This window comes from Lathamus discolor, chromosome 7 (genome assembly GCF_037157495.1).
Source record: "Lathamus discolor isolate bLatDis1 chromosome 7, bLatDis1.hap1, whole genome shotgun sequence".
In the NCBI taxonomy this organism is placed as follows: Eukaryota; Metazoa; Chordata; class Aves; order Psittaciformes; family Psittacidae; genus Lathamus; species Lathamus discolor.
Window position 1 is genome coordinate 4,062,064 of NC_088890.1, and position 26,045 is coordinate 4,088,108.

The 26,045-nt window shown below is 53.3% G+C and overlaps 2 protein-coding genes across 2 annotated transcripts in view; both read right to left on the reverse strand.

Annotated features, from left to right (window-relative positions):
* Positions 1 to 3,596, reverse strand: part of BSN (bassoon presynaptic cytomatrix protein) — a 96,783-nt gene extending 93,187 nt beyond the window's left edge. The window contains exon 1 of the mRNA XM_065687749.1: positions 3,427 to 3,596. Within this exon, the coding sequence (XP_065543821.1) occupies positions 3,427 to 3,596 (170 nt within the window). The remainder of the gene's footprint in view (positions 1 to 3,426) is intronic.
* Positions 3,597 to 6,539: 2,943 nt separating this feature from the next.
* On the reverse strand, positions 6,540 to 25,884 carry TRAIP (TRAF interacting protein). Its single transcript, XM_065687578.1, has 15 exons — positions 25,672 to 25,884; positions 24,617 to 24,674; positions 23,259 to 23,342; positions 19,226 to 19,265; positions 16,518 to 16,645; positions 13,679 to 13,773; positions 13,066 to 13,179; positions 12,040 to 12,127; positions 10,408 to 10,497; positions 10,093 to 10,181; positions 9,226 to 9,381; positions 8,977 to 9,025; positions 8,349 to 8,474; positions 7,765 to 7,815; positions 6,540 to 6,952 (listed from the first exon to the last, which is right to left on the reverse strand). Exons 1-15 carry the CDS (start codon positions 25,767 to 25,769, stop codon positions 6,824 to 6,826), a joined length of 1,395 nt encoding a protein of 464 aa, XP_065543650.1. The 5' UTR covers positions 25,770 to 25,884; the 3' UTR covers positions 6,540 to 6,823.
* Between the last annotated feature and the right edge of the window lie 161 nt (positions 25,885 to 26,045).

Genomic DNA, 26,045 nt, shown 5'->3' on the forward strand with positions numbered 1-26,045 from the left:
GGTCCTCAGTGCTTCCCAGGAGACTGACCCTCTTCCCCTCGGCCATCCTTCAGCCTTAGCTCATGCATCCAGGCATCAAAACCAAGTCTTTTACGAGCTCTACAGCTGAGCAGCAGACAGACCGAGAACCTGAATGAACTGGTCATAAATCAGGCTGTCCTGGGTTCAGCAGTAGCAGGCATTTTTTCTCCTTCTTAGTAGCTGGTGCAGTGCTGTGGTTTTGACTTTTGGCCTGGGAACAGCACTGATAACACCGATGGCTTTAGTTAGTGCTCAAATGTTTTACTCTGACCAAGGACTTTGTGAGCCTCATGCTCTGCCAGGGAGGACAGGAAGCCGGGAGGAAGCAGAGACAAGACACCTGACCCAAACTAGCCAAAGAGGTATCCATACCACAGCACATCATGCCCGGGATGTAACAGGGAGTTACCTGGAAGGGCACTCACTGCTCGGTCGGCGGATGGTATCGTATTCTCTTCCCTTGTTATTTCCCTTATCATTATTATTATTGGTGCAGCAGTAGCGGTTTGTGTTATACCTTAGTTACTGTTCTTATCTCAACCCGTGGGAGTTGCATTCTTTTGACTCTCCTCCCCATCCCTCCAGGGGGGGAGGCAAGAAGGGGGGGGAGGCAATTAGGCGGGGGGTGAGAGAGAGACTGCGTGGCTGACTGGGTTTAAACCACGACACAGGCGCAGACAAATATGATCACAAGCAGCAACAGTCTCTCCTCAGGACACCAGCAAAACCAGCCACCTAAAGCGCTGTGCCCCAAGCTATGTTTCTGAGCTTGGTATCATCCCCACTCTGTCATGCAACCCCTCTACATCAGTCCATCAAGCTGCACTGTCAAATGATCTTGTCCCTTCTGCTCAGGGGTCTCTTTGGAGAAGCAGACCAGTCCTGGAAAGGGTTCAGTCCTGGCAGGCAGCTGGAAAGTTTTCAGTCCAAATGCATCAGTTGTGTTCCTTTGATACTATGGGCTAGCAAAGCTCCATCTTTCATCTCCTTTCAGACAACAGAGGCTCTGTGCAGGCAGACTAGCAGCAACCCTTCCATCCTTCCCCAGCATCACCTTGCCCGAGTACTAAGGCTGGGCATAAGCACCTAGGCGAGGTTCTAGCAGCCGAAAACACCTCGCCTGATGCAATCCTGCACCACGTTTGCCTTTTCAGAGCTGCACCCCACTGGCAGAGCCCAAGGGCGGCACAGCCGAGCGCAGTGCCCATCTTCCCTTCATCCCCTGACTCCACCGTGCCTCACCCAAAGCACACAGGCAGAAAATCAAAGCTTATAAATAGCAGTAGATGTTGCAACCCTATGAGAAGATGTTACTTTATAGGATGTTTTCCACTCTCTGAAGTCTCTCCACAGTGTGTGCAGTTTCTTGAAACCAATTATTATGAATTTAAACACAAGAGCCCGAAATCCACTGTATCACGTATCAGGTATTCAGACTATTCCCTGTATAACACAAAGCAAGTTGTGAAACACCACACGGAAAAGTAACACTACTACATCTCTCACTGGCTTACATACAGATTTAGGTTACTTAATTCAGACAAAAAAAAACACAACTGCCCAGATACTGGGAGGAATTCCCTTTCCTTTCCCTTGTCACTTGGGATTTCGGGAGCAGTGCTCTGTGCACCGCACACTCGCTGCTTGGTCAGCACAAGCCATGCCTTGCTAAACCATTTACATCTGCTCTGCCTTACGTGCCCACTCCTGTGTCTCATAGAGACAACTTTCTTCTTCAGGCCTGATTTTACCTTCATTTCCGCTTTTGTTACCTTGCGTTAAAACCCCTCAGTGTTACCTCAGCCCCCCACACCCATCCCACTCGGGTACCGATCAGCATCTTCCCCATCCCATCTCCGCTCCGTGCCTGCCTTCCCTGCCAGCATACAGAGCCCCGAGTGGCCCACCTCCTTAATTGCATTGATTAACTGCAAGGGAGGGCAGCTCCCCAGGAGGGGCAGGAGCATCAGCGAGGGCTCGAGCATGGCTGGCAAAACCCAGCCGGTGTTCTTGCAGGAGAGGAGGGAAGATGGTCAGTGCTGCAGGACTGTGGCTCTTCCAAGACCGCAGGACCCCCAGCCCTGGTACAAGAGTGAACATAGACCCCAGGCAGTAAGAGGGGAGCCCCAAGGCAGTGCCAAAACCAGACAGAGACAGCAGATCTGCACGGCTCCCTCGGCTCATCTCCATGCACCAGCCTGAACAGCCCCTCAGGTCTTTAATTTTAAATCACTACAAGCAGCCTACAAACTTTTCACTGGCAGAGTCCGAAACTGAGGGACGAGTGATTAGTTAGCAAGGGGGAGCTGGAAAAAACAGGATGGAAAACAGGCACGATCCCACTCAGGGTATATTTCCATGCTCTTTGTGCAAAAGCTAAAACAGATTTTACACAGAGAAGCCTGCCCGCAGCTCAGCTGCCCTGTGGGATCCCTGAATCCCGTCTGGATGCAAGCAGCGACTGCAGCCAGCTGGGAGCGAGAGGGAAGCTCCGCCAGGCAGAACTGCAGCCTCCTGGTCGGCTCCTGCTTGCAATTTTCCTCGCTTGAAGTAACACGAGGGGCAATACAAGCAGAGCTGGTCGCTGCATGGGAGAGCCCGACATGCCACCACCTTGGCCACGCAGCACAGGCAAGCTGCCCGCCGGGTCCCCCGCATCCCTCCGTGCAACTTTCTGCTCCTGGCATTTATTTCTCCAGATAGGATGGCATTTTAGGATAGGCTCTTATTTTTTTTTTCTTTTTTCCTAAAGGAGCATCTCCAATCCCACGCCCGCCTCCAAAGCATCTCGGTGCCGGCTGGCACTGCCTGACAGAGGGAGTGTGGCTCAGCACCGCTCCCTGCAAGGCTTCGCACCGATGGCTCCTGGCAGGGCCGCACGTCCCTCCTGTTACATAAGGACCTTCCCTGTTTGGTGCCGGCTCCGTTTGGGATGTGCATGGTTGGGGTGGCCATGGTTGGGGCGGCCATAGTTGGTCCACCAGGCACTATCCCTCACCTGTCCAGACCGCCCAGGCTCCCCAGCCCCAAACCACATCCCTCCATCCTCCTAACCCCACTTCCCCGACAGCCTCCCCAGCCCTCACTGCTGGACCTGTGCCCGCCGGCCAGCACCCCCCTTTCTCCTGTCCCCCAAACCGTTGTGCTCTTCCCCGGGCACACGCTGTCCCTCTCCCGCGCCCAGCCCCAAACCGCATCCCTGCCTTCCCCCAGCACCCACGCGTGTCCCCGGGCTGCCAGCTCCGCTGGGGCTGCACCCTCCAGCGCTGCCCGGCCGTGGGTGCCCCTGCCACCGCACTGCCTGCCCGCAGCCCCGCACCCGGTGCTGCTCTCCCATCGGCTCCTGCCCCGTGCACGACCCCGCCACCCACCCCCGCACCTGCCCGCAGCGCGCCGCGCTCTCACCTGGGCCCGGTCGCGCCGCCCGGGAGCTGTCCGCCGCCGCCCGGTGCTGAAGGCGGTTTGACGGCGGCGGTGGCGGGCGGCGGCGGGGCCCCGGTGGCGGCGGCGGCGGCGGCGCCGGGCGGTATGTGCCCGTCGTCGCCGCCGCCCTCCAGGCTGGCCTCGTTGCCCATGGCGGGCCGGGCGGGACCGCTCCCTCAGCGCAGCGCCGCCTCCGCCGCCATCAGCCCCGCGCCGCCATCGCCGCCTGCCCCCGCCGCCCGGCGCATGCGCCGACCCGCCGCCGCCCGCCCGCTGCCGCGCCGCAGGCACGCGCGCCCGCCCGGCCAATCGCCGCCCTCGGCCCCGCCCCCCCCCCCACGCCCCGCGCCGGCACGTGCCCCCCGCGGGCCCGGGAAGCCAATGGGGGGCCGCCCAGCCCCGCCATGCCCAACCCGACCAATCGGCGCTCTGCACCGCCCGCGTCCGCCAGGCGGCGCCCTGCGCGCTCACGCTGTGACAGCCAACAAGCGTGAAGCCTCCCGTGAGGTCACACCCCGGCGGCCAATGAATGCGTGCTCCCGCATGAGGTTACACTCCGGTAGCCAATGAGCACCCAGTCACCCATGAGGTCACGGACCACTGCAGGACGTCACATGCTGCCAACCACTGGGCCATCCCCTCCCCTATGAAGTCATGTGCTGCCCTCGGTTGTCACAGCGTGTCAGCCAGTGAGAACTCCACTCCCTTAAGAGGTCACATTCTGCCAGCCAATAAGCACTTTCCTACCCCATGAGGTCATGGGCTGCCCCAGAACATCACACCCTGTCAGCCAATGATTGCCCTGCTCCTTGTAAGGTCACAGGCAGCACGGAGATGTCATACTCTACTGGCCAGTGGGCACGCTGCCACCTCATGAGGTCACTCCCAGCCAGGCAATGAGCACGCAGCTTTTTGTGAGGTCACACAGTGCCCAGTGGGTAAGCACACTGGTTTGGATATGAGGTCATAGGCTTTCTGATGAGGTCATCACGCCCTCAGCCAACCAGCACCCCATCCCCTTACAGCACTCAGCTAGTGGTCATCACTGCTCTTCCATGATGTCACAGGGCCCAACCCATGGGCTTGCAGGCTCTCCCCAAGCCCCAGGCTCAGCCAGTGAGCACGCAGCTTCTGCAGGGAGGTCCCGGGCAGGAGCCAGCCAGCACCCCGTGCCCACGCCATCACCCTGCACCCAGCCAACAGACGTGCCTCCTTTACGTGCAGTCACAGGCTGCCCGGCGACTCAGAGAGCCCAGAGGCCACCCCGAGGGGCTCAACAGGCACGGGTACTTGCCCCTTGCTGTGACTCTGCAGCCTCCCACACCCAGGATCAGGCTGAGGGGCAGAGGAAGGACCCCCAGGACTCCTGGCCACAGCAAGGGGGAGAGCAGCTGCCCCCTCCAACCCCGTGGGAGATGGAGAGACCAACATCAGGCTCCAGCGCAGCCGCTGGAGGCGAGGCCTCTGCCCCTTCCGAGCCCAGAGGACAAGGGCCCCAGAGATCACTGCTGCCCTGTGTAGGGGGTGAACTGTGTGACAGAAAGAGGTAAACAGCCAAAATCATCCCCAAGAAAGAGTAAAAAGGTTCCATGTCTGGGCAGGAGGAAGGTATAAGGCAGCAAAACAAAGCAGAAACACAGCAGGAGCAACTTCTAAAAGTGGGAAGGACATAAGAAGCTGGAGCATGGAGGATGAAAGGAGATCAGGACTGACACTAGGTCCAGAACAGGAAAGAAATTTATTATATATAAAAACAAACAAGAAAAAGACTGATTTTGGTGGTTTGGGTTTTTTGGGGTTTGCATCGGTATTTTTTCCCCCTAAACCAGGAGATTCAAAACATCCACCGCCAGCTGGACAGGGGTTGCAGCCCCAGCACATGCAGCGTTTGGCCCCTATCGCCCCCTTTGATTAAGTCCCCCATGCTTATTTTCCAGCCCTCTGAATCCTCTCCTTGCGCTCCTCCAGGGTCTTCCCCACCCCTGTTTTTCAGCATGCCAAACAGGCTGTTTGTTTTTCAGCAGCCAGCCCCACTGATGCAGGGAAGACAGAGCAGATGGGCTGTGGGTAGTTGCTGCATTCCCTGCCCTGGTGCCTGGCATCACTTTCATCGCAGTTTCACCCCAGCCCTTCCCTCAAGAAGGGGCCTGTCCCCCAAGAGCTGGCAGCAAAGGTTTCACAGCACATCCATCACCCCACACTCAGCTCTTCACCTTGAGCTGCAGTAGAGAAGAAGATGCGCAGAAGGCAGTTGTGTTAACAAGTGCACAGGGTTATATTTTATTCCCTAAAGGCATAGGTTTAGGCAGTCAGGTACTGCAGGCTCCAGCCTGAAGCAGCTAAAAACAGGAAACACAATGGATTTGTACAGCACAAGGTGCCTCACCATGTCTGTTCCTTGCAGCTTGAACAGCCCTGCTTCAGCCATGGGGTGAGAGGGAAGCTCCTGTCCCACATCGCCAAGCTGAGGAACCCCAGGCAGGTTCAGCCCTATCAGTATCCCCCCCATCAAGGGAGGTTGTTCACCTTCAGCACTTCTTCAGGCTGTTCCAATCCCTCAAAGCAGTAGGCAGAGCAGTCAGAAAAGAACAAAACACCCCTACGATCTCATTTAAAAAAACCAAATACATTAACTAGCTTGACAGCAACACATAACAAGAACAGAGGCCACATCAGCACACCCCTCTCTCCATCCCCAAGCAGGGCAGGGGGTCTCCCCAACACCCCCTCCCCAGGTCAGCAATTTCAGTGCCAAGGCTGCACTTGGACTTCATAGCCCAAACCAGAACATGCCCCAGGGTGGGCTGTGGGGACTCAACCCTCCCAGGCCCACTGCAGAAGGAAGTTCCGTTTGATGATGACTACATAGCCACCCCGCAGCAATGCAGGCCAGCACTGTTCTGCCCCCTGCACACTTCTTCCTCCTGGAAACTCTATTGGAACCATTTACCCCAAGGCATAGAGTGGGTCCAGGTCCCTGCTCCCACTCCAGACTGACATCCCAGACATTCTTCCCACACCTCTAGCTTGCAGCTGCATCCAAGAGGTGCAGTTGACCTGGTGTCAGAGCCCAACAGCAGCAGCAACTGCAGAGCTCTGAGCAGGCAGATGAGAAAACCCTGTTTATTCTGCATGAAAATAGGAGGAAGAAGCAGTAAAATGAAGGGGGTAAATCAGTCCAAACACTAGCCAGAGGCTTGATCTCCTGTTGAGTTGCTGCAAGGCTAGCTGCTTGCTGCAGGGCAACTTGTCTCACCCACCACATAGCACGGGTGCTTTGCAAATCATAGCCACTCACAGAACAGCGGTTGCCCATTGCTTTGTGTGCCAGGCTGTGGGCAAGCATGGTCTGTGCTATGGCCACCCTGCCCAGCTGCTCTCACTGCAGGAAACTGTCCAGTCTGGCTTGGCTGCTGCTGGAGGAAGATGCGGAGGGAGCTGCAGACACCTGCCTGGAGACCTTTTTCTTGCTCCTTGCTGCTAATGGACGGATTTCTGCCAGGTTTGTCTGGAGGCAGAACTGTCAAGGAAAGTACAAACCAATGCCCTGGAGACAAAAGTGATGCAATACCAGCTGCAGACGGGCCTCAGCCACAGACCTGGCACCCAGCCGTATCCTGACACCCTCAGAAAGACTCCCTGCAGGACAGGTTGGTCTTTGCCCCCTACTCACAGCAGCAGAGCTCAGGCATGCTCCTGTCCCATGAGTCAAAGAACACTTCCCACTTCTGTGCTACCCCCCTTGGCACCTAAGAGTATTTAAGGATATCTGTTAGAGTTTCAAGACCTACCCTGCATGTCAGAGCCAGGACACTGCAGGGAAAGGCACAGAAACTACAGCCTACACCTTCCCAAGGAAAAACTGCTTCCCCAGGGAAAAGCAGCTTCCCCATCACAGGGTGAGCTCAGCCCAGCCTCTGCTCACCTGCTGCAGGGCTGCCCACCAGGACAGGCACAGCAGGGCAGCAGCATCCCACAGGAACAGACAGGTTGGAGAACAGGCAGCTAGGAAGAGGCTGTGCTCAGAGATTCCAAAGGCAGAGGCAGTCCATGCAAGTGATACCAATTTCTGGCTGATCCGCAACTCTGCGTGAGCCACCTCTGATAATGCTGTCAGCAAGTTCAGGTCCTTGATGCCTTTGCTGAACTCAGACTTGTTCAGAGTCAGATGGAGGGAAATCTAATGGTTCCTTGAGGGTCCTAGCCCATTTTTTTGTTGGTTGGTGGAGAGGACTCCAAGATGAGCTAAGGCTAAAGGGCATGAACAGAGGAGAGGTTCTACAGCATTACTATTACCTTGTGAGCGGCAGGAAAGGATACAGGCTGTATGAACTTTGTTCTGCCTCCCATGCCATCATAACCCATCCGCACCTAGAAGAGAGAAAGGAGTCTGGAACAGCAGCACAGAGCCTTGGCTACCTCTCCTCACATTGGTTATGGGGAAGAGGGAGCCTTGCAGGCTGCAGCTTCTGTGGTGGGGTTACAAGCACCTGGAAAGACTCAGTACTGATGCTAAGCCCTCACCTTTGGAAAAAGGCAGACCCAAGGGCATTAGTAAAGTTTGCGTATCTTGGGTGCTTTCTGCGGCAAGCTGAGACTCCAAAGCAGCAGCTCAGGATTTTGTCACTGGGACTCAGTAATACAAGGAAAACACCCAAAGCTCCAAGGAGGTGGAGGAATGGGATGCAAAGGGCCATTTAGTCTGCTGCCAGAAAGGGAATGAGCATCTGTCATCCCTGGAGCTCTGCAGGACTGGGAAGTAGCCAGGTCACGCTCCAAGACTTATTTTCCACACACTGTGGCAAAGTAAAAGCCTCCTTCGCTTCCCCCTGCAGGGTCACCTGAGGACAGAGGCATGCAGTGCCAGCCCTTGACATGCCCACCAACTGGACAGTCATACTTACAGTGCCCACGTTCCTGTGCGGACCCAGCAAGCTACCCGAAGATGGCTTCTTGGAGAGAACAGATTTCCTGATGAATGCTGGCAACAGTCCTTTAAGAGTATCATCCTCCGGATCATCTGCCCAGTTCTGTCCCACAAAACAATGAGAAAAGCCCTTTAACCAGCATGATCTGCTGAATTTAGTCAATAAACAGGGAGCACTAATAATGCAGACAGCTACTCAGGGTAATGGTTACTGTTTAGGCCAAAGAACAGTAGTTTCAAACCTCCCACTGGGGCTTATGTGGAACAGTGCTTGGGACATGGCACCCAGCAACCCTGGAAGAACAGCCCCCTTTCACTGACCCTACACCCCCAGGTTGTATCATGCCAAGCACATCTGAGGCAAGATAACCAGCAAGAAGCATGTGGGTCCCCACCCTCCCTCTCCTGCCCAATTCCAGGAGGCCTGAGGCAGCATTTCTAAGAGACTAGCAAGCACAGCCCTTTGAAGCATGTACAGTGGTTCTACACATGGGCTGATCTGTGGTGACAGCATCTCCTACATGGAGAAAATGGGTCCTTTATCCCACGCTTATTAACAGCGGAATCAAAGAGATGATACAGAAAAATCAGAGTAGCCCTTTTACCTCCACTGTTTCCTTCAGAACTTTCTTCGCCAGATTTACCACGGGAGGCCTGCAAGAAGCCCAAGGAGCAAATCAGCAGAGATTTATTGTTCAAGTGGAGCTGGCAAGGACACACAAGGCCAAGCAGATGACGACAAAACTTGCAGCACAACATCAGGCAGCTGGAGAGCTATCTGATCTCACACAGCAACTTCCACAGAAGTGAGACTTTGATCTCCTTCAGAAGCAGAAAGAGGAGGGAAAACTCACGGCTTTTTATCCAGCTTCTGCCTTTTTGCAGGGCTGCAGAGAGAACTGCAGGGCTGATGTTCAGGGGTGTCGACATCAAAAGAAGCATCTAGATCGATCTCCTCGCTGTGGGCTGGGCGGTGGAGCTTTGGGTGCTGCAGTTCCACAGGAGTAGGGCTGCAAGGCCATGTAAAGCATCAGCCAGAGGCCACCACCCACCACCAGCAGAGAGAGGAGGCAGAGCTGCACAATTGACCAGGATCACAGCCCCCTCTGCTTACCAGCCACAGAAAGGACAATCCAAATCCCTGAGCTTATAGTCAGTGTCCCAAACTACTGTTCACCCCCAAACGGCCTGTGCTGTAACAGCAGCACCCCCAGAGCCCAGGGTGTACCCTGGCACACTTCTGCTTTGTGTATGCAACACAGCCTGCTGTCCTGGGGCAACAGCACAGGCTCTTTGCAAGAAAGGACTTCGTAAATATGCAAGAGATGCCTTTTTCCAGACTAGGTTCCTCTGCCTGGCCAAGATCTTCTGTCCCCATACACCAGCACATGCTCACTGAAAGGCCAACTCTGAGGCGACCACAAGAACAGCTTTACGGATATTTCCCTCTTGGGACATAGTGATAAAGAGTTTGTCAAAACCTAGCCCATTTTGACCCAAACCCTCTCAAACACACATTTTTTCCCAGGTAAACCAAACACCACCTTGTCAGCAATAAGGAAAAAACCCCACAAACTAGGATACAAGGAGCAAAACGCTTGTGCTGCTGATGCCTGCCAGACTAGCACACCTCTGCTCCCACAGCTAGTTAAACTGCCAGCTCTTACTTTGGACCTGAGATCTCAATCCATTGCCTGTACCTAGGGATGCACTTCACTAACCTTTCAAAGACTAGTCGGCTGAGCGCCTCTCTGGTTGGGGATGGCACCTTCAGCGTATCCTGCAGGATGTCTATCTTCTTCTTCAAGCTCTGGAGGGAAAAAGGAAAGCAGAGTGAGAAAAGGAATGATTTAGTAGCAGATACTTTTTCCCCTCCCATAAGTCAGCATCAGGTGGAACCTGGAGGTGGGCAAATAAGAGAGGTAAGATGTGCTGGGTAACAGTCACCAAGCAAAAGCCAGCATAACTCCTGGCTTTGCAGCTGCAGGCCATGGCCAGCTGCCAGTTACTGCAGACCAAGGAAAAAACATTCTCACCAAGATCTCCTTGTCCGCATTCTTCAGATCCTTCTGGGTGCTTTTTAACTCCTCCTGTGTCTTCTCCAACTCTAAAACTGTTTTCTGCAGCTGCAGAATAAACCCCCCCAAACAGCAGAGCACTGGTTACATGCGGAGAAGGGAGACCTCAGGTCCCTGCGGGTGCAGCGTGCTTTGCAGCACATCCTACTACCCCCTGTCGAAGGGCTCAGCTTTCCTGTGCCAGTCTGACCAATCTCTCCTGTACCAGAGCAACCGAACGCCTAAGCATTTCCTCCTACTGCCTGCAGAGGGATCTCCAGGGCTGCTCGCCCAACACAAACCTTCCTATAACATTTCCCGAGCAGTTATGCCTGATGGTGACAGCTTTTCCCTGCTCTAACACTTGGTGGCTGCATTCTGAGTTCCTGCAGGACTGTGTACACACCAAAGCACAGGAATTACAAACCACAGGCTGGAGGACGGTTGTGCATCAGCAATACTGGCACATGGACAAGCCTGATTCAACAGGGAAACATGCCAGGAGCAGGGATTGGGAAGTGGACTGCCACCACATCAGAGACTTTGTGGGTTCAGGAATCTGAGCCAGCCCACAAGTGTGGGTACAGTCAGCTCTCTGTCAGCCAAGCCAAGCCCTGAGTGCACTGACTCGCATCCTCCTGACCCAAGCTGGTGACTGCAGCTTGGCACCAGCTCCACCAGAAGCAGCTAGATTCCAGCAGCAGGCACCTCATGTAGGAGGTTACCTCACTTGGGGAGCAGCGCAGCCATCTGAGAACTTCCTTCTCCATATTTCAGGGGACAACAGCTAGGGCTGAGTAACAAAAAACAGGCCAAATCCACCCACAGTCTCTCACTTTGTGGGCTTGCACATGGGGATGCCCCAGGGAACATAGAGCAAAGCTACACACACACACTTTTCATGGGGACTTGCTACCAAAACTGACAAAAGCAATACCCAACATGAGCTAACAGAGCCCAGCCAGGCCTGGAGCAGGGGAAGCACAGCAACAGGGGCACATCAGCAGCTCCAAGCTCTGTATGAGGCCAGTGCCAGCCCAGGCAGGCTCTGTGCAGAGCCACCTCCATGCCCTCACTTTGGGAACCTCACCTGCCTGGGCACAGCATCATGCAGAAGCCCTGGCCTGGTTCAGTTGGCTGAAGGCACAAGGCTGAGTGTGACTGGGGCTGTGCGAGTCAGTACTAAGCCCTGCTCAACTGGTGCTGCCTCCAAACCCCTTCCCATCTTTCCTGTGGGCCCAGTTCTGCAGCAGGAGGGGCTGGCAGCTGAGTTCTCGGCAGCATGGCAGGATGAAGTGCTGCTTCCAGAACCCAGTGGGAGCAGCGGAGCACCTGCAGGCTGCTGCCTTCCAGCCCAGGCTCCCTGCCAAACTCTGGCTATCTCTGCACACACTGCCCCACCAGTCTTCCCGAGGCTGACAAGTGAGCAGCCCAGGAGCTGCTCACTCACCACAGCATCACACCCTGCTCCAGAAACCCCAGCCCGACGCCTCCACACCACCAGTACCACTCAAATAGTGCTTAGTGTGGGAGGGGGTCACTGCAGAGGGCTTGGGCCACAGTTATTGACAGCCCAGATGTCACCCTTCAGGACTCACACTTTCCCTTTACCTTGCTATTGACAGCAAATAGCTCCTTCTTCAGTTTCTCTGTCATCTCACTAGACATCTTCCGAGCATCCTTCAAGTTTTCATATTCCCTTCAAAGATACCAGAAGAGGCATTCCATTTGTGAGAGGACTGAGCTAGAACTTCTCAGAGACAAGCCACGACCCTTAATTTGAATCTCTGCAACTGCAGAGCCACCAGAGAAAACCCAGGGGACACAAAGGCCTTTAGGGAACAGAATCAAGCCTCCCAAGACTGCCCAACAGCGAGTCAACCATTCCAATACACCATGGGGAAGACAAAAGCTGCATGGAATACCATGCCTGAGAAGAGGGCCTGAGCGGATTTCACCAGCAAAATGGAAGCCAATTCCAGAGACATTTCTGTTGCCACTGGAAAAAACAGACAACAGAGCAGCCTCCATGCTGGCAGCAAAGAAGGGGCTTTGCTTTAAGTGACTTTTCAGAGACATCACACTCTTGGCCATGCACATTCATTCCCAATTACACCACAGGGACACTTGCCTCATTACAGCTTTGTATCAAAGCTGCAATTATTCAGCTGCCATCAGAATGGACCCAGAAAAAGCTGTGGTTTTGCCCAGCAGGACCAGATGGATTTCCAGGTAGGGGAGGGCAGCACTGCAGATCCTCCGTACTGGAGAGCAATCGAGGCACAGCTGCACAGTGCAGTGCAGCAGAGGGTACAACCCGGCACCCCTCATCCACTCATTTCCCCCCAGGCAGGAGAGGGAAGCGGAAGGAATAATAATAATCACCTTATAGGTGCACTGACAACTCTGGAGACAGTTCCCATGGTGACACACATGTCACTACAGTGACAATGGGAACAGTTCAGTGTGACAGGCTCCAATCTAGGTCCCCAGGATCTGTCAGTCAAAACCCAGTGGAGGCCCAAGCAGGCAGCATTTGCCCATACATTGCCCATGTACCTGCTGGTACTTGGCAGAGGGCTCTCCCATGGCACACCCACAACAGCATGAGCCAAGTGCCAAGCCCACAGCACCTACTTTTTCAGCGAGACGCAGTAGATCGCAAGCTGCTCCACCGCTGCCTGCCCAACTCCCATCTCCCTGATCATCTCCTCCACTTCAGGGCGCTGGCTCTGAAGCAACAGCTCGATACTGCACAAAAGAAATAGTCCCCTCTGCTCATGAGTCACGAACAGCTGGGAGAGAGACTGAAGCCCTGCTTCGCCCCAAGGGGCTGGTGCAGCCTAAGCTCCTGCTGCAGGCACTCTGGATGTTGTGGGGGAAGACACAACTGCCCAACCACAAGCAGGGCTTTCTGCTAGGGACAAAGAGCCCTACATGGACAGACTAGAGAAGGGGCAGCTGCACACACACATAATGCACATGGAGCCAGTGTCCCAGCCCTGGGGCCCTATAGCCCTGAGGCTGACTGCATTCCTGGGCTGGGGTTCTGTGCCTCCTGAAACTGTCTGGAAACACAGCAGGGGCAAAAGCACAGACAGACCTGCTACAACGCACCAGTTTCCAACCTCATGGGGTGAGATAAGCCAGCATGTGGAGGTTGCAGCAGGCACAGCAGGACCCTCCCCTCCCTCCCGGAGAAGGGGAGAGGCATGCAGCCCACCAGCAAGGCCCAGAGCTGGGATCTCACCGCTCCATGGTCTTCAGCTTGTTTCGCAGGCGGCGGGCCTCCTCCTTTGAACTTCTGTTATCCTCCTGCTGCTGCTCCAGGAATTTCATCTGCTTCTGCAGAGAAGCAAGCACACACAGACCGTTAGGAAGGCTCCAGGGATTGTTAGAGAAACATCCTGGCTTATGCGCACTGCGGGCAGCTGGGAGCATACATTGGCTCTTAATGCTATCACCACCTCAGCAGCTCAGGATTATGAAGAGTTTAGCTCCCTCCTTGCTGCACCCCCAGCTCTGCTCCTTGCAAGTGCTGCAGGGTTTCAGTGCTCATCACAAGATGAATCTGGTGCCGAAACCACACCATAGCCTCTGTTCAACTGGAAGCATCTGTGGGGCTGTGCAGTCCCCTGTACACAGTGACAGTTTGTCAAAAGCAAACCCACAGCAAGCAAACCTTGTCTATTGCTTTCTCCTCCATGCACAGCTGATCCCTTTATTTTCCCTCCCAATTCTCCTTCTATTAGCTGCTCAGAGCATAAATAGGAATTGCTGACGATGTCTCTTCCAGGAGACTTCAGCCAAACCAGACACCCACCCAGCAAACTTCTCTCACCTGCCTGGAAAGGCTGTAAGCCCACTGCAGGCATCACCTTGCCAGGCTCTCCAGTAGCAGGCAGCAGTAACAGAGAACCTCGGCTGAGCTGGAAAAGCACCGATCTGCAGTGTGGACAGGGGGAAGCTGGCCAGAATTAGCATCATTCAAATGCATCCATGTTGTCTAGGTTTGTGGGTGCCTGGGCACCTTGCACAGTGCCTGCAAAGGGCTCTGGGCTTGGTTTCAGCACAGTGCTGACTCCAGGGAGAGCCTGGCAGAAGATCATCACTTGCAAAGCTCCCTTCCACACAGAAGTTAAAGGATTTTATCTGCTCTCTACCACAGAAACCAAACAGCTGTGAAGCTGCTGGGACTTTGCAGAGGGACAGTGCTGCAGGCTCCCACATTACTCTTGCTAAGGCAGAGCCCATCTTTGGCTCTCCTTAACCAGAGCTCTCTACACTTCAGGTCCCCGAAGCAGTGTTTTGTGCCAGGTTGGACCAGTCCCCAGCCCCAGACATGCCTGAAAGGGCAGCAAACTCTGACACAAAAGCTCAGCAGCATCAGACAGTGCTAGCAGAAGACAGGAATGGTTAGCAGCCTGTGGGCTTGACCTGCGCCATGGCTAATTAAATCTATATTTTCACTGCAGAAGTTCAATGCTTTAATCTTTAATGATGCAGTATAAGACAGTGCTTGGTGTTCAACTAGAATGCCCTGTACACCACAGAAAAAGACACCTCCAGGCCCCTAATCCTTCCATCCTGCCCAGCTTCCCTTAAAGGACTTAAGCACACACAGAGGGTTCTGCAGCAGGCAAGATAACCACAGAGCATCCTCTGAGGTGCCAAGGCAGGAAAGCCAAGCACAGAGTTGTTGACTTGAGCAGCAAACACCAGCTTCCACTGTCACAGTTGTTTCTGCAGGAGTAGGGAGCATCAGGAGTATCCTGCCACTGGTATACCTGATCCTGCTATACCCAGGATCCCATGAGCATCTCTGGCATGGCCCTTTACAGGGGATGTCTTTACACTCAAGCAGACTCAATACAATCTCATGGTCAGGCAAAAAAACAAAAACAAAAAGCTGTGCTGGCTCACAGCAAGACCTGCCTGGCATCAATTCCTTCCTGTATCTGTCCTTCTGCCCTGTGACAGCCCCACAATGCTAGTGTCAGGCAGCCCTCCAGAGCTGGTTCCTCCCACAGGAGCCCAGCTGCAGGTGACATAAGCAAGGCATCCCAGCACCAACATCTGTGAGGTCTCTCTGGACCACTTGGCCTTGCAGGTGAAGGAACATGATGCAGTTCAGGCTATTGGGCAAAGGTCCAAGCAGCAGAGATCTTTGGAAGTGCAGCCAACCCCTCCCATGCCTTTCAGTCTGCAGCTCACAGCCCCACATGCCTGAACCCCATCTTCCTGTGACAGTCATGTCCTCTTCACACAGCAGTGCCCATCCCAGCCAGGCAAAGCTGTTCTGCTCACTACAAGACACCTCAGCAAAGCAGCTCCTGCTCTTCCACTTGCTGTTTACGCACAGTACATGACTACACACTGAGTCACTGCACACTGAAACACAACAGGAATATTTGATCCCTGGACTTCACACATTACTAGCCTAACTAAACAGAAGCCCTGGCAACAGAATACAGACAGGAGAGTTAGTTGGATCAAATCCCACTCAGCTGAAGCTTGCAACTCCCCCTCCATATATTTCAGTTTGACTTCTCCTCCAATCAAACTAAGAAACTAATTTTCCTTGAATCCCGCCTGGCCTAAACCCATTTCAGGAGAACATTCTACCGCAGGGAGACACTGTTTCAGCAATGGGGCGCTGGGGCCAGTTCCTACTCTCTGTTCTTGCTGCTACCTTTATGATCAGCACTGCCACTTCATTAGCAAGGCTCAGCCAGCATCCCCCAGGCTGAACTTCTCTCCCCCCAACACACCAGGGCCACCAGCATGTAGCCACATGTACACAGACCACAGGCTTGGCTTTCACACCTCTGAATCACCCCCAGGTGGAGCACACACAGGACCTCAAGACCAGCAACACCACTCGCTTCAGATTAATAAAGCCAAAATGAAAACCCAGCTCCATTGCCCTCTGGCCATTCAGAGATCAAGAGACAGGCATCTCAAGGCACCAGATCCAAAATCCCACCAGCACAATCCCATTATTAGCAGGGCCTGCAGAGATCTTCAACAAAATTAACACTGACTATGCACTTGCTAGAGCTGAAGTCCTGCCGAAAGAGGAAAGGTACCTTGAGAGAGGAGCACAGCATCTCTGTCTCTCCCAGCGCCTTCTGGAGCGACTCTATTGTGGCATTGCGCACATCCAGAGTGTCTCTCAGCCCATCCACAATTGCCTGGCATCCCCGCTTTTCTTTCTCTAGAAAAGAAAGAAGAAAAAGGTCATGGCCTGGAAACCCAGACCTCAGCTGCCCCACAGCAGCAGGAGCATGACAAAGACACTGCTTGCGGTCTCAGGCTCCAGGCTGCCAGGAGGTGGCTGTTCCTGTAGAGACACATTTCCCCAAGTGCTGTCTGCATCAGGGTCTATACTGAGCACTTGCTTCTCCCACTGCCAGCAGGCTTCAAGATTTTCTTTACTAAAGATAAAAAATTCCCTTTAATAGCTTTTCCAGTGCCAGCCTTGCTAGCATTAAGCTGCTGCATCTTAACTCTTGCATGCTCTAAAAGCCAGGCTTGCACAAGGAAAGCCTTTCTCTCTAGTTACACTGAGCTGTCACAGAGGTGGAGAGCACAGCCCCGAGCCCATCCTCTCCGCGTGCAGTCCTCTATACCAGGAAGCCCTTTCTTGGGCTGTCAGGCAGCTGTGTGCAGCGATCCACCACGCTGCTGCACCTACGTCAAAGGGGAAGAGGCAGTAAAGCAGAGCTCTGCTGGGCACTGGAGACTTCACAGGACATGCCACAGCTCAAGTAGACTCCCCAGAGTGACCACCTTTTGCAAGGCACAGCCTTTGACTTCTGCTGTCCCTCCCCATGCACACAATCCAGGAACAAAGCACATGCCTCTGCCCACAAGAGAGAAGGTGGTGTAAAACACCACCAGAATTCAGTTCTATTTGTTGAGGCAAGGAAAGAACACCACAAAAAGCAATAATCACCATCAGAAGCTGACAGACCTAAGCAGGGAGCAGCCAGCATGGCTGGAAAGCTTGCAGCAGTTGGGCAGTGAGGGAAAGCACGAACCTCTCTAACCCTGCTGAGCGCAGGTTGAAGTCTTCAGCTCAGTATCTCTTGCCTTTGCCCAAACTGCCCATGGCTGCCCCCCTAGCAGTAGCAGGGAACCAGTCAGTGCCTTTCCGAAAAGGCTTTTTCTCCTTGCAAGCAATCCAGTTTCAGATTGTGCCACCACAGCCCATGGAAGCATGACTTGCAGAGCAAGCTTCATTGCTCGATTCAACAGTAAAAGAGACACATGGCACTGGGGAAGAAGAGAAGAACCTCTCCCAGCAGAAGCACAGAACTGCCATGGGAAACATTTGTTTCTTAGCAAAACCTTTTCTCTCCATTGATGTGAATAACCCCTCCTCACCAGAGGCAGCACAGCCTGGAGACACCCCCCTTCATTTGCAGGGACTCCACATCCACCAAAAGAGCTTGGGCTTCCCCCTCCTCCATTCCCAGCTGCCCAGAGGCAGATGGCAGGAATCGAACCTCCCCATGCTGCAGGAATTAGTTTCCAGCTCATTCAGAGTGCCTCCCACAGTGCCTGCTGGGTCTGCTCAGAGCTCAGCACCTCCAGAGCCATTTGCAAGCTGATCAGTGACTGGCAATTACACAGCTCCTCTAGAGCGCACAGCACAGAGCACATCTTTAAAGTGAAGAATTTATACACAAGAACCACCAGAGAGCAGAGTGCCCGCAGCAAATGAGGCAGGAGGTGGGAAGGAGCTTCTCATTTCCAATATGAAAAGAGAATGGGACCGGGAATGTCAAATCCAACCTCTACTTACCAGAAGCTGAGAAGATGAGCAGGCCTTCGAGCAGTTTTTCTTGGATAACATCCTAGCAAGAATCCCAGACACCTTCCACAGAAGATCTGGCTCTCTACCAAGTCACTAAACTCAACTAAGCTGGCAAGAGAACAGGCCTCAGAATAGAGACTTGCAGACCATCCAATTCTGCTCTTGGGCTAAGGACCGAATCCTCAATCTACTGGCTATTCATGTCTGTCTCGTGCATGCAGGGAAGGCAGAGGAAAGACGACTCTTGTGGCGTGGGTGAGCCCCCAGCATTCTTTAAAGAGCTTTTTTTTCCCCCCTTCTGCTAGTGTGTCTTTGGATTTCTGTCACTCAGAGTGACATTTTCCTTTTGCTGCTCATGACTCATGTTCTGATGACAAGCTGCCTACAGACGATGCTTAAAACCCATCGACAAGTCTCCAGGGCTTTTTGCTTTTCCTGCCTCCCTCAAACATCCTCTAAAATTAAAGATGGGGAAATGGAAGCGCACACACTGAACTCCGTCTGCTCTTCACGCAACACATGTGGCACTGCAACAGCCAAACACATCCAAAGCCTTCCCACTGCTGCTTTTGGGCAGTTAGATCTGTTGGAGGGAACAAGGCTTTACCATGTGCAGCTGTGAGTTTCCCAGTGAGCAAACCAAGGGTTTTGCTTTCAGCAAGCCTGCTCCAGATATAGCTGTGCTGCAATTCAGTAGCTTGTGATTAGGAAAAGGAGCAAGAAAACTGCATATGTCTCCAAGCTTGCAGAATGCTCCCCAGTTACAGCAGAGCTGGGCCAGGCTTTGGCCTTTGGCTCTGTCAAACAAGCTTTGTCCAGCTTTAGGTGGTCTCACCTTTAGAAAAAGCAGCCTGCACCATACCCTCAGCTTCAGAGAATGGTGGGCTCTGCTTAGGGGCTCCTCAGGCCTGGGTAAGCCACCTAGCACAGGCAGAGCCCAGGACCTGCTGACCCTCATATTCAGCTGGAACTCACCTTTCACAGAGAGCTCAGCCTTCACCTTGTCCAGTTCATTCTGAAACACAACACAGAAAAACCAATTAGGAAAGAGGAGCTTTCACCAGATCCTAAAGGAACCCAAGAGGTTTCTCAGCAGGACATCTGCACCAGCCAGGTGCTAAGAAGGGAACGCAGTAGCGGCAAGCACCAAGTTACAAGCAAGTATTATCACAGGGTATGCAAAGAGCACCTCCAACTGGCATCCTTCAGGGGGAGAAGAGAAGATCGCAGTTTCATCTTAGCCTTGTCAACCTTGTATTTCTCACACTGTCAGTTGTCTTGTTTTAGCTGAATAATTTTGGAAGGCTCTCAGGGAAACACAGGAAATCAGACAGGAGCAATTTTTATAATGTTTTACCTAAACAAGGCAATAAGGCAGGGATGTTGCCAGACTGATTTGAGAGTTGCTTTGAACTGAAGTGAACTTGAATCAGGCGCTGGTGGGAGACAGGAGGGTATGTCCAAACACCTGAGAAGGTCACCCAGCACACAGTCCAAAGGCACCAGCCAGCATTCTGACTGACCCTGAAGTCACTGCCATTCAGGAAGCTGATACGAGCTAACAGCTTAGTTGAACAGCCTCAAATAGATCACCCATAAACCAATCCATACCATAGCAGTATGAGAGTGCATAATGTCTCCTGGGTGCCACAAGGCTCTGAGGAACATCAAATACTTCTGACGCCTTCATTAAGAATCAAAAAGAGGCAGCAAATGCCCCATAGTTTAAATTATAGAGACAGGATTTATGAGCACTGGCAAATAGTAAAATACAATGTAGAGAGGTTATAAAGAGAGGCTATCTATATATAATATTAAAAAAGGGGTAAAAAAACAAAGAGTAAGAGAGACACAAATATATACAGGAAAGAGTCAACAGAAGATGACTTAAAAAGCTGTGTTAGAGAACTGCAGAGGAAAGCATATAACAAGTCAGGCAGGAACTGCAGTGGAATAAAACCACAATAAAATGCCAACACAGTACTGAAGCAGAGCACACAAATCTGTGCAGCCCGGAACGCTACATGCAAATCTGAGCTGAGAATAGCACTGCCAGTGACCACGGATCTGACGGGACCAGAGTGAAGCTCTGCTACCGACAGTAAAGGCAGGAAAGAGAATATGGGATGCAAAGCTTGGCAAGCAGGAGGGACTAAATGCAAAACCTAGTAGAGCTGACTTGGATTTGACCCTGGGGGGACAACATCTGGAGGGCTGACATGGAATTAGCTCTGCTGCAGAAGCTATTCTGGAGAAGCTTCCTCAGAGTCCTATTCAGTAACGATTAGTGAGCTCACAAGATGTGCTAATTAGCATGATAGCAAAGAAATCCCAGGCTACTGCAGGCAGCTATGTAACATTACCTCATTCATCAACTTAATCCAAAATCCCTCATCCTCATCCTCCACCACAGCTCCTAAAGACTGCTCCCAATTTTCACTCCTCTGATAGAAGCGCTCCTCCCTCTGCCAGCCTGAGTTACAAGGCCACACTTTTCCAAGATCAAATTAATATATCCTCATCACAGACAGCTGTCTTCCCAGGTTTCCACCCTCCCCAGCAGGTTTACAGGCAGGAATTCTCCTCTTTCCTCTTCCTCACCTAGCTGAAGAAGACAAAGTCTCCTAGTCTCCTTTGGAAGAAGGGCTCTCTGCTCCCCAAATCACAAGCAACTGGAAGCATCAGGTTCCAGATGGTCTCACCACAGCGCTACACCCAAAACCTCACACTTTTCCCACTCTGGAAACAGCCACATGGAGGCTGTTCTAATCACCAAGGACCATCTTTAAAAGCAACACAGGATAAACCCAGGCTCAGCACCCAAAAACGCTTGGGCATGTCGCAGCGTTCAGCCTGTGGTCTGCAGCTACTCCAGAGAGCTAAGTCCCCTCCAGTGTTTCAGTTGAGGCTGACGCTGGTGATGGGAAGCAAAGCAGCCCTGGCACCACTTCTTCAGAGCCCCAAGACAACAAGAGGACCACAGCTAATATTCTGCTTCCTAGCACACTGAAGCACACTGCCTTGCCCCAGCCCAACCTTTCCGTGGCAGGAGGCCAAATGCTCATTTCAGGACATCTGGAGGCTGCAGAGATACGGCTCCAGTTGATTTCAGAGCAAAGTACCACTCTATGACCAGGCTCTTGGAGGGACAGGCAGTGGTTGGCAACAAACCCTGTGTTTGGAGGCTTTTTCAGGTGAAACCACTTCTGGCTGAGGATGTCACCAATTCTCAGCCTCTAAAGAGCTGGGGGATTGCCCACCATGTGTTTGCTTTATTGAACTGCTGCCCTGCCCAGTATCAGATACCTCATCACAGAGCCAGTGATGAGGGCATCTGTACCCACACAGATACCCCATCATCACTCCAGCCTAGATGGACATTATATCCAATCCCACCCCTGATAGTCACCCATGTTCTTAAGGTGCTCCATGTCCTTCAGAAACAGGGCAGCACACATGAAATGTGTAACAAACCAGCATCAGCCCAGCAGCAAGCTGAATCAATGCATGAGGCAGTAAACAACCATACAAGCTAACTATGCTAATCTACACCAAAAATACTTGGTTCTTTGCCTTTAGAGTGACCTCAGCACTCTCATTAGGAAAGCTGCACACTCAGGGCCAGATGCTGCTCTGACAGCCGCACAGCAAACTGTGTAGGAGATGATGAGTTACCATCAAGCTTGTTGTGCAGGGGTGGCTGCACAATTCTGCCTCTGAGCACGGGAGCAGTTCTTCTGCACAGCCTGCCTGGAGGAGCCCATCTTAGATCCTGGGGTGGGGGTGAGAGGGAAAAGAAAGCTTTTCTAGGGCAGTTTTCTCCAGTCAACCCATTTCTGAGTCACTCATGTATTTACACTTGTGAGAGCAGATCGGAGTATGTACTAAAGGCAATGTTTATCTGCTCCAAGCCATTGCTTTGCTTCTAAGGAACACAGCTTCAAGTGCCCAGAGATACATCTTCATTTCCTCAGCACACACACTTCAGCCTGCAGTTCCTCTATTAGCGATCTTGGAGAACGACAGTGCTGCTGACATTATAGTCTGGCTGGCTCTATTTTAAAAACATACGATATACATATAGCATTGTCATGGCAACTGCTAATTATGGTAATTGCTGCACATGCTGATTCTAAACATGAGAGGGTACAAGCATCCCATTATACCAAGGTCAACCAGTTATTTTTTTTGGAACAGACAACTCCAAGACATAAGGAGCCATGCTTCACCCATGCTAAGCAAAGGAGGAGAATATGGAACAGTGGAACAGTGGAACAGCCACTCTGCATTCATTCCTTCTTACCCCCAGCTCTCTACACCTAAAAGTGGAGCTTAGAGAACATCAACTAGCTCCAGCAGGGATCCTCCCCAGGGACCAGCCTCTGCACTGTCGCCACTGCTGGTGCAGCTTCAGGCAGTCTATTTCTAATCTCTCTTGGGGAACCATGACTCTCACCACCCTGTCCCACTTCCTTACAGTCTGTGCAAACAAACCCACCAGCACACAAGTGAGGACAGGGCACTTCCTCTCATGAAGGGGTAAAGCAGACCTCACACACAACCAAGCCACAGACACTAGCAGCAATTAACTGCTTTTGGGATTCTCCTTCTCCTGCCTTTTGGAAGGGCTCTGTAGCCTCATTCCCAAGGCTTTAACACACCAAGGGAGAAGTGGCAGTTGGATGTTTGCTTGATGCTGCTTTGGGAGCTTTCCAGGTAAGGTGAGAACCAGAAGAAAGAGCAGTGAAGTAGAGAAGCTTCACAAGTCCTGGTCAGGAGGAACTCAAACCACCATATGGAGACTTCCTTACAACGAAGCTGAGACTGGGTGAGCACCAAGAGGGAGAACAGAGACAGGCAGGAGACACTGACGTGCTTCAGGTCTGAAACATGAGCACAGCACCACAAGCACCAGCTCAGGAAGCAGCTGCTGGCAGAGGATGGGCAGCCCAGACCATGCTCCCAGGGTGCTGAAGCATCACACAACAGATCCACACAGCCAAATTACCTGCAAGGTCTCTGCATCCGGCACTGCCTGCTCCTCCAAGGCAACATCAAAAAACAGCTTATGGATGATGTGTTTTCTGCCAACCTAAACACAGGAGACAGAAGAGGTTGATGGGCGCAGATACAGAAACACAACGGATATTGAAGACAGATGGAGGGGGGAAAAGGTACCATCTTGTCACAAGGCCATGAAAGACAAGTCAGATCACGTGCTCAATGCCGTTAGTGATGATGTTCTGCTTTGGCTCATCAGCACAGCAGCAGACCCCCCACTCAGTTTTGTGAGCGCGACTCCAGCCAAGCTCCTGAGCTGCAGCAGAAAGATTCAGGCATTTCTGAATCAAGCGCAGTCTGTTCTCTGGCAGCTAAGGCCCAAGCAGCTGACGCTGAGCTAACACGATGCCAAATCCTAAGACAGAAGTACGTGATGCTTTCTGCAGGCAGAAGGTGCTGTAATTGAATTTGATAGCTCTCCACACCTCCCCCATGCAGTTACAGCTTTGTGTTTTAAGTATTATATACAGTCATGACACCAGCTAATTGCATGGTTACTGCTACATAAGATGTTATTTCGCGATAACTCCATGGTAACCCAGAGATGTAAGAGGCAGTGAAGAACAGAGGGAATCAACAAGTCAGGGAAGGAACAAGGGACAAGACCTTGAGAGGAAAAAAGAAGCATGAACACAGAACAATCCCGAGCTTCAGCTGCCTGAAAACCCACATCCGAGTGTGCGCCAACATCTCCTGCAGCTGCTACACACCGAGACCTACTGGCAGCATCAAGGCTGGCAACACAAAGGACTTCAGAGAAGTTCAGGTCCCAATTAAGCCACTGGATCCCCAAGCCTTGGCTTCCCATCTCAGAAGCACATCCTTCCTTCACATCCCTCCTTCCCTCTCCAGCCTTTGCTTTGCTCAACAAACCGCCAAGTGCTGCAAAGCACCTCAATTACAAGGACCACATGCAGCAGAAGGGGCTGTTTAGCTGACGGCAAGGGGCAGGGTACTCCAGAAACACAAGTCGGATTAACCCGGCCTGATTAACCCCTTCCAGCCCCTTCCATCATTATGCCAATGCTTACTCAGCCTAAATAAAAGCCATGAAAACCCAGAGACCCCTTCTGGAAAAGCTACAACAGGAACAGCAGCAGAGGACCTCCAGACCACCCCTCTGACTGGAATGGCAGCTGAAGGGAGATCACTCTCTGACCCTTTGAGGAGCACCTGCAGTGACAGAAAACTGTGTTTCACACTCTAAGCCTCTTCCTCATACCACGCCAGGCCTAGGCCACAGCTCCTTGAGGCCATCTGCAGAGTGTTGTGCCATAGAGACGTGTACACAGGGGATGGCTTTACCTGGATTCTGCATTGTGGGCAGGTCCGGCTAGGTGCTGTGTCAAACCACTGGACGAGACTGAGAAAGGAAAAGAAACACCTGGTAAATCCTTAAAGCCCAGGAGCACTGCTCCCAGAGCCCCCCGGCTCACAGAAAACAGCAGGATGCACATCCTTTTTACAGCTAAAAACAGAGAACGCATTTAGTCCAGAGGTGCAGCCAACAGGAACACTGTGCTCCAGCACAGGCACCCTTCCTTCACCTCCGAGGCAATGCCCAGCTGAATTTAGTGTGTGAGCTTATCTTTACCAGGGCAGAGCCTTTACAGAGCTCAGATCTCCCTGGGAAAGAGCCTTTGGATAACCACAGCTTCGCAGGAGCAGTCAGATCGCCACCAAGAACAGCACAGGAGCTGCCGTACCAGGATACAGCAGCTGAGATCCCCAGCACGGTCAGCTCCAAAGGGTGCTGCTGACACCAAACACACATCTGTGGAGTGAGGGGGCCTGGGCCGCTGTGCTCCGCGGTGAGGAGCACAAACCTGCCGGGCTCCCCGGGAGAGCTGCGAGTGCATGCCGCAACCAAGGCATCACGTCACGCTCGGAAGGGTTTATTTTTGGCGCACGGTAACAACCTGGAGCTGGCAGGTTTCCTCTGGAAGCTCTCCCTCCTCCGCTGGCTGTTCGAGGAGCGCAAGCCCGAGCTGTGCCACTGCTCAAGAGGCGGCCGGCCCCGGGAAGCAAACACCCGCTCCCTCCCCGCCCGCAGCGTTTATTTCTGCCCGAGAGCCGCTTCTTCCGACACCGGCACCTCCAGAACCCCCGCAGCAGGAGCGTGGCACCGGCCCCTCCACACAAACACCGTGCGCACAGCGACCTGCCCGCTGCGCAGCGCGGAGGCCGCGGGCTGACGGCACCGCCGGCTGGCGGCCGCAGCTCCAGGAGCCGCTGCAAAGCGAAACCGCACATCAGAGCGACGGCACCCGGAGCGAGAACGGGAGCCAACGGTACCGGTACCGGGAAACACAACGCCCACATCCCCCTCGGAGGTCCCCGGCCGGCCGGCGGGCGCTCACCAGACGTAGTGGAACGTGTGGCCGCAGGGCACGGCCGCCACGTCGCGCTCGTTGTCGAAGAAGTCGGAGCAGATGGTGCAGTGCGCGCGGATGGGCATGGCGGGGCCGGCGAGCGGCCGCAGCGGGACGCGGCGCCGCCACCACGGCAGCCGCGCGGGACCCCGCCGTTCAAATACGGCCGCGCACCCGCCGCTTCCGGCCCGGTGCGGATGTGACCTCAAGGGGAGAGAGAGCCGAGGCTAGGGGGCGGAGCCTCGGCGGGGGGCGTGTCCTGCGGGCCGCGCCCCCGGGTCTCTGCCCTCGGGTACGCTGGAGCCTAACGGGGGGGTCCGGGGAAGCCACCCCGCGGCCGTTACTTATCCCGTGCGGCTGCC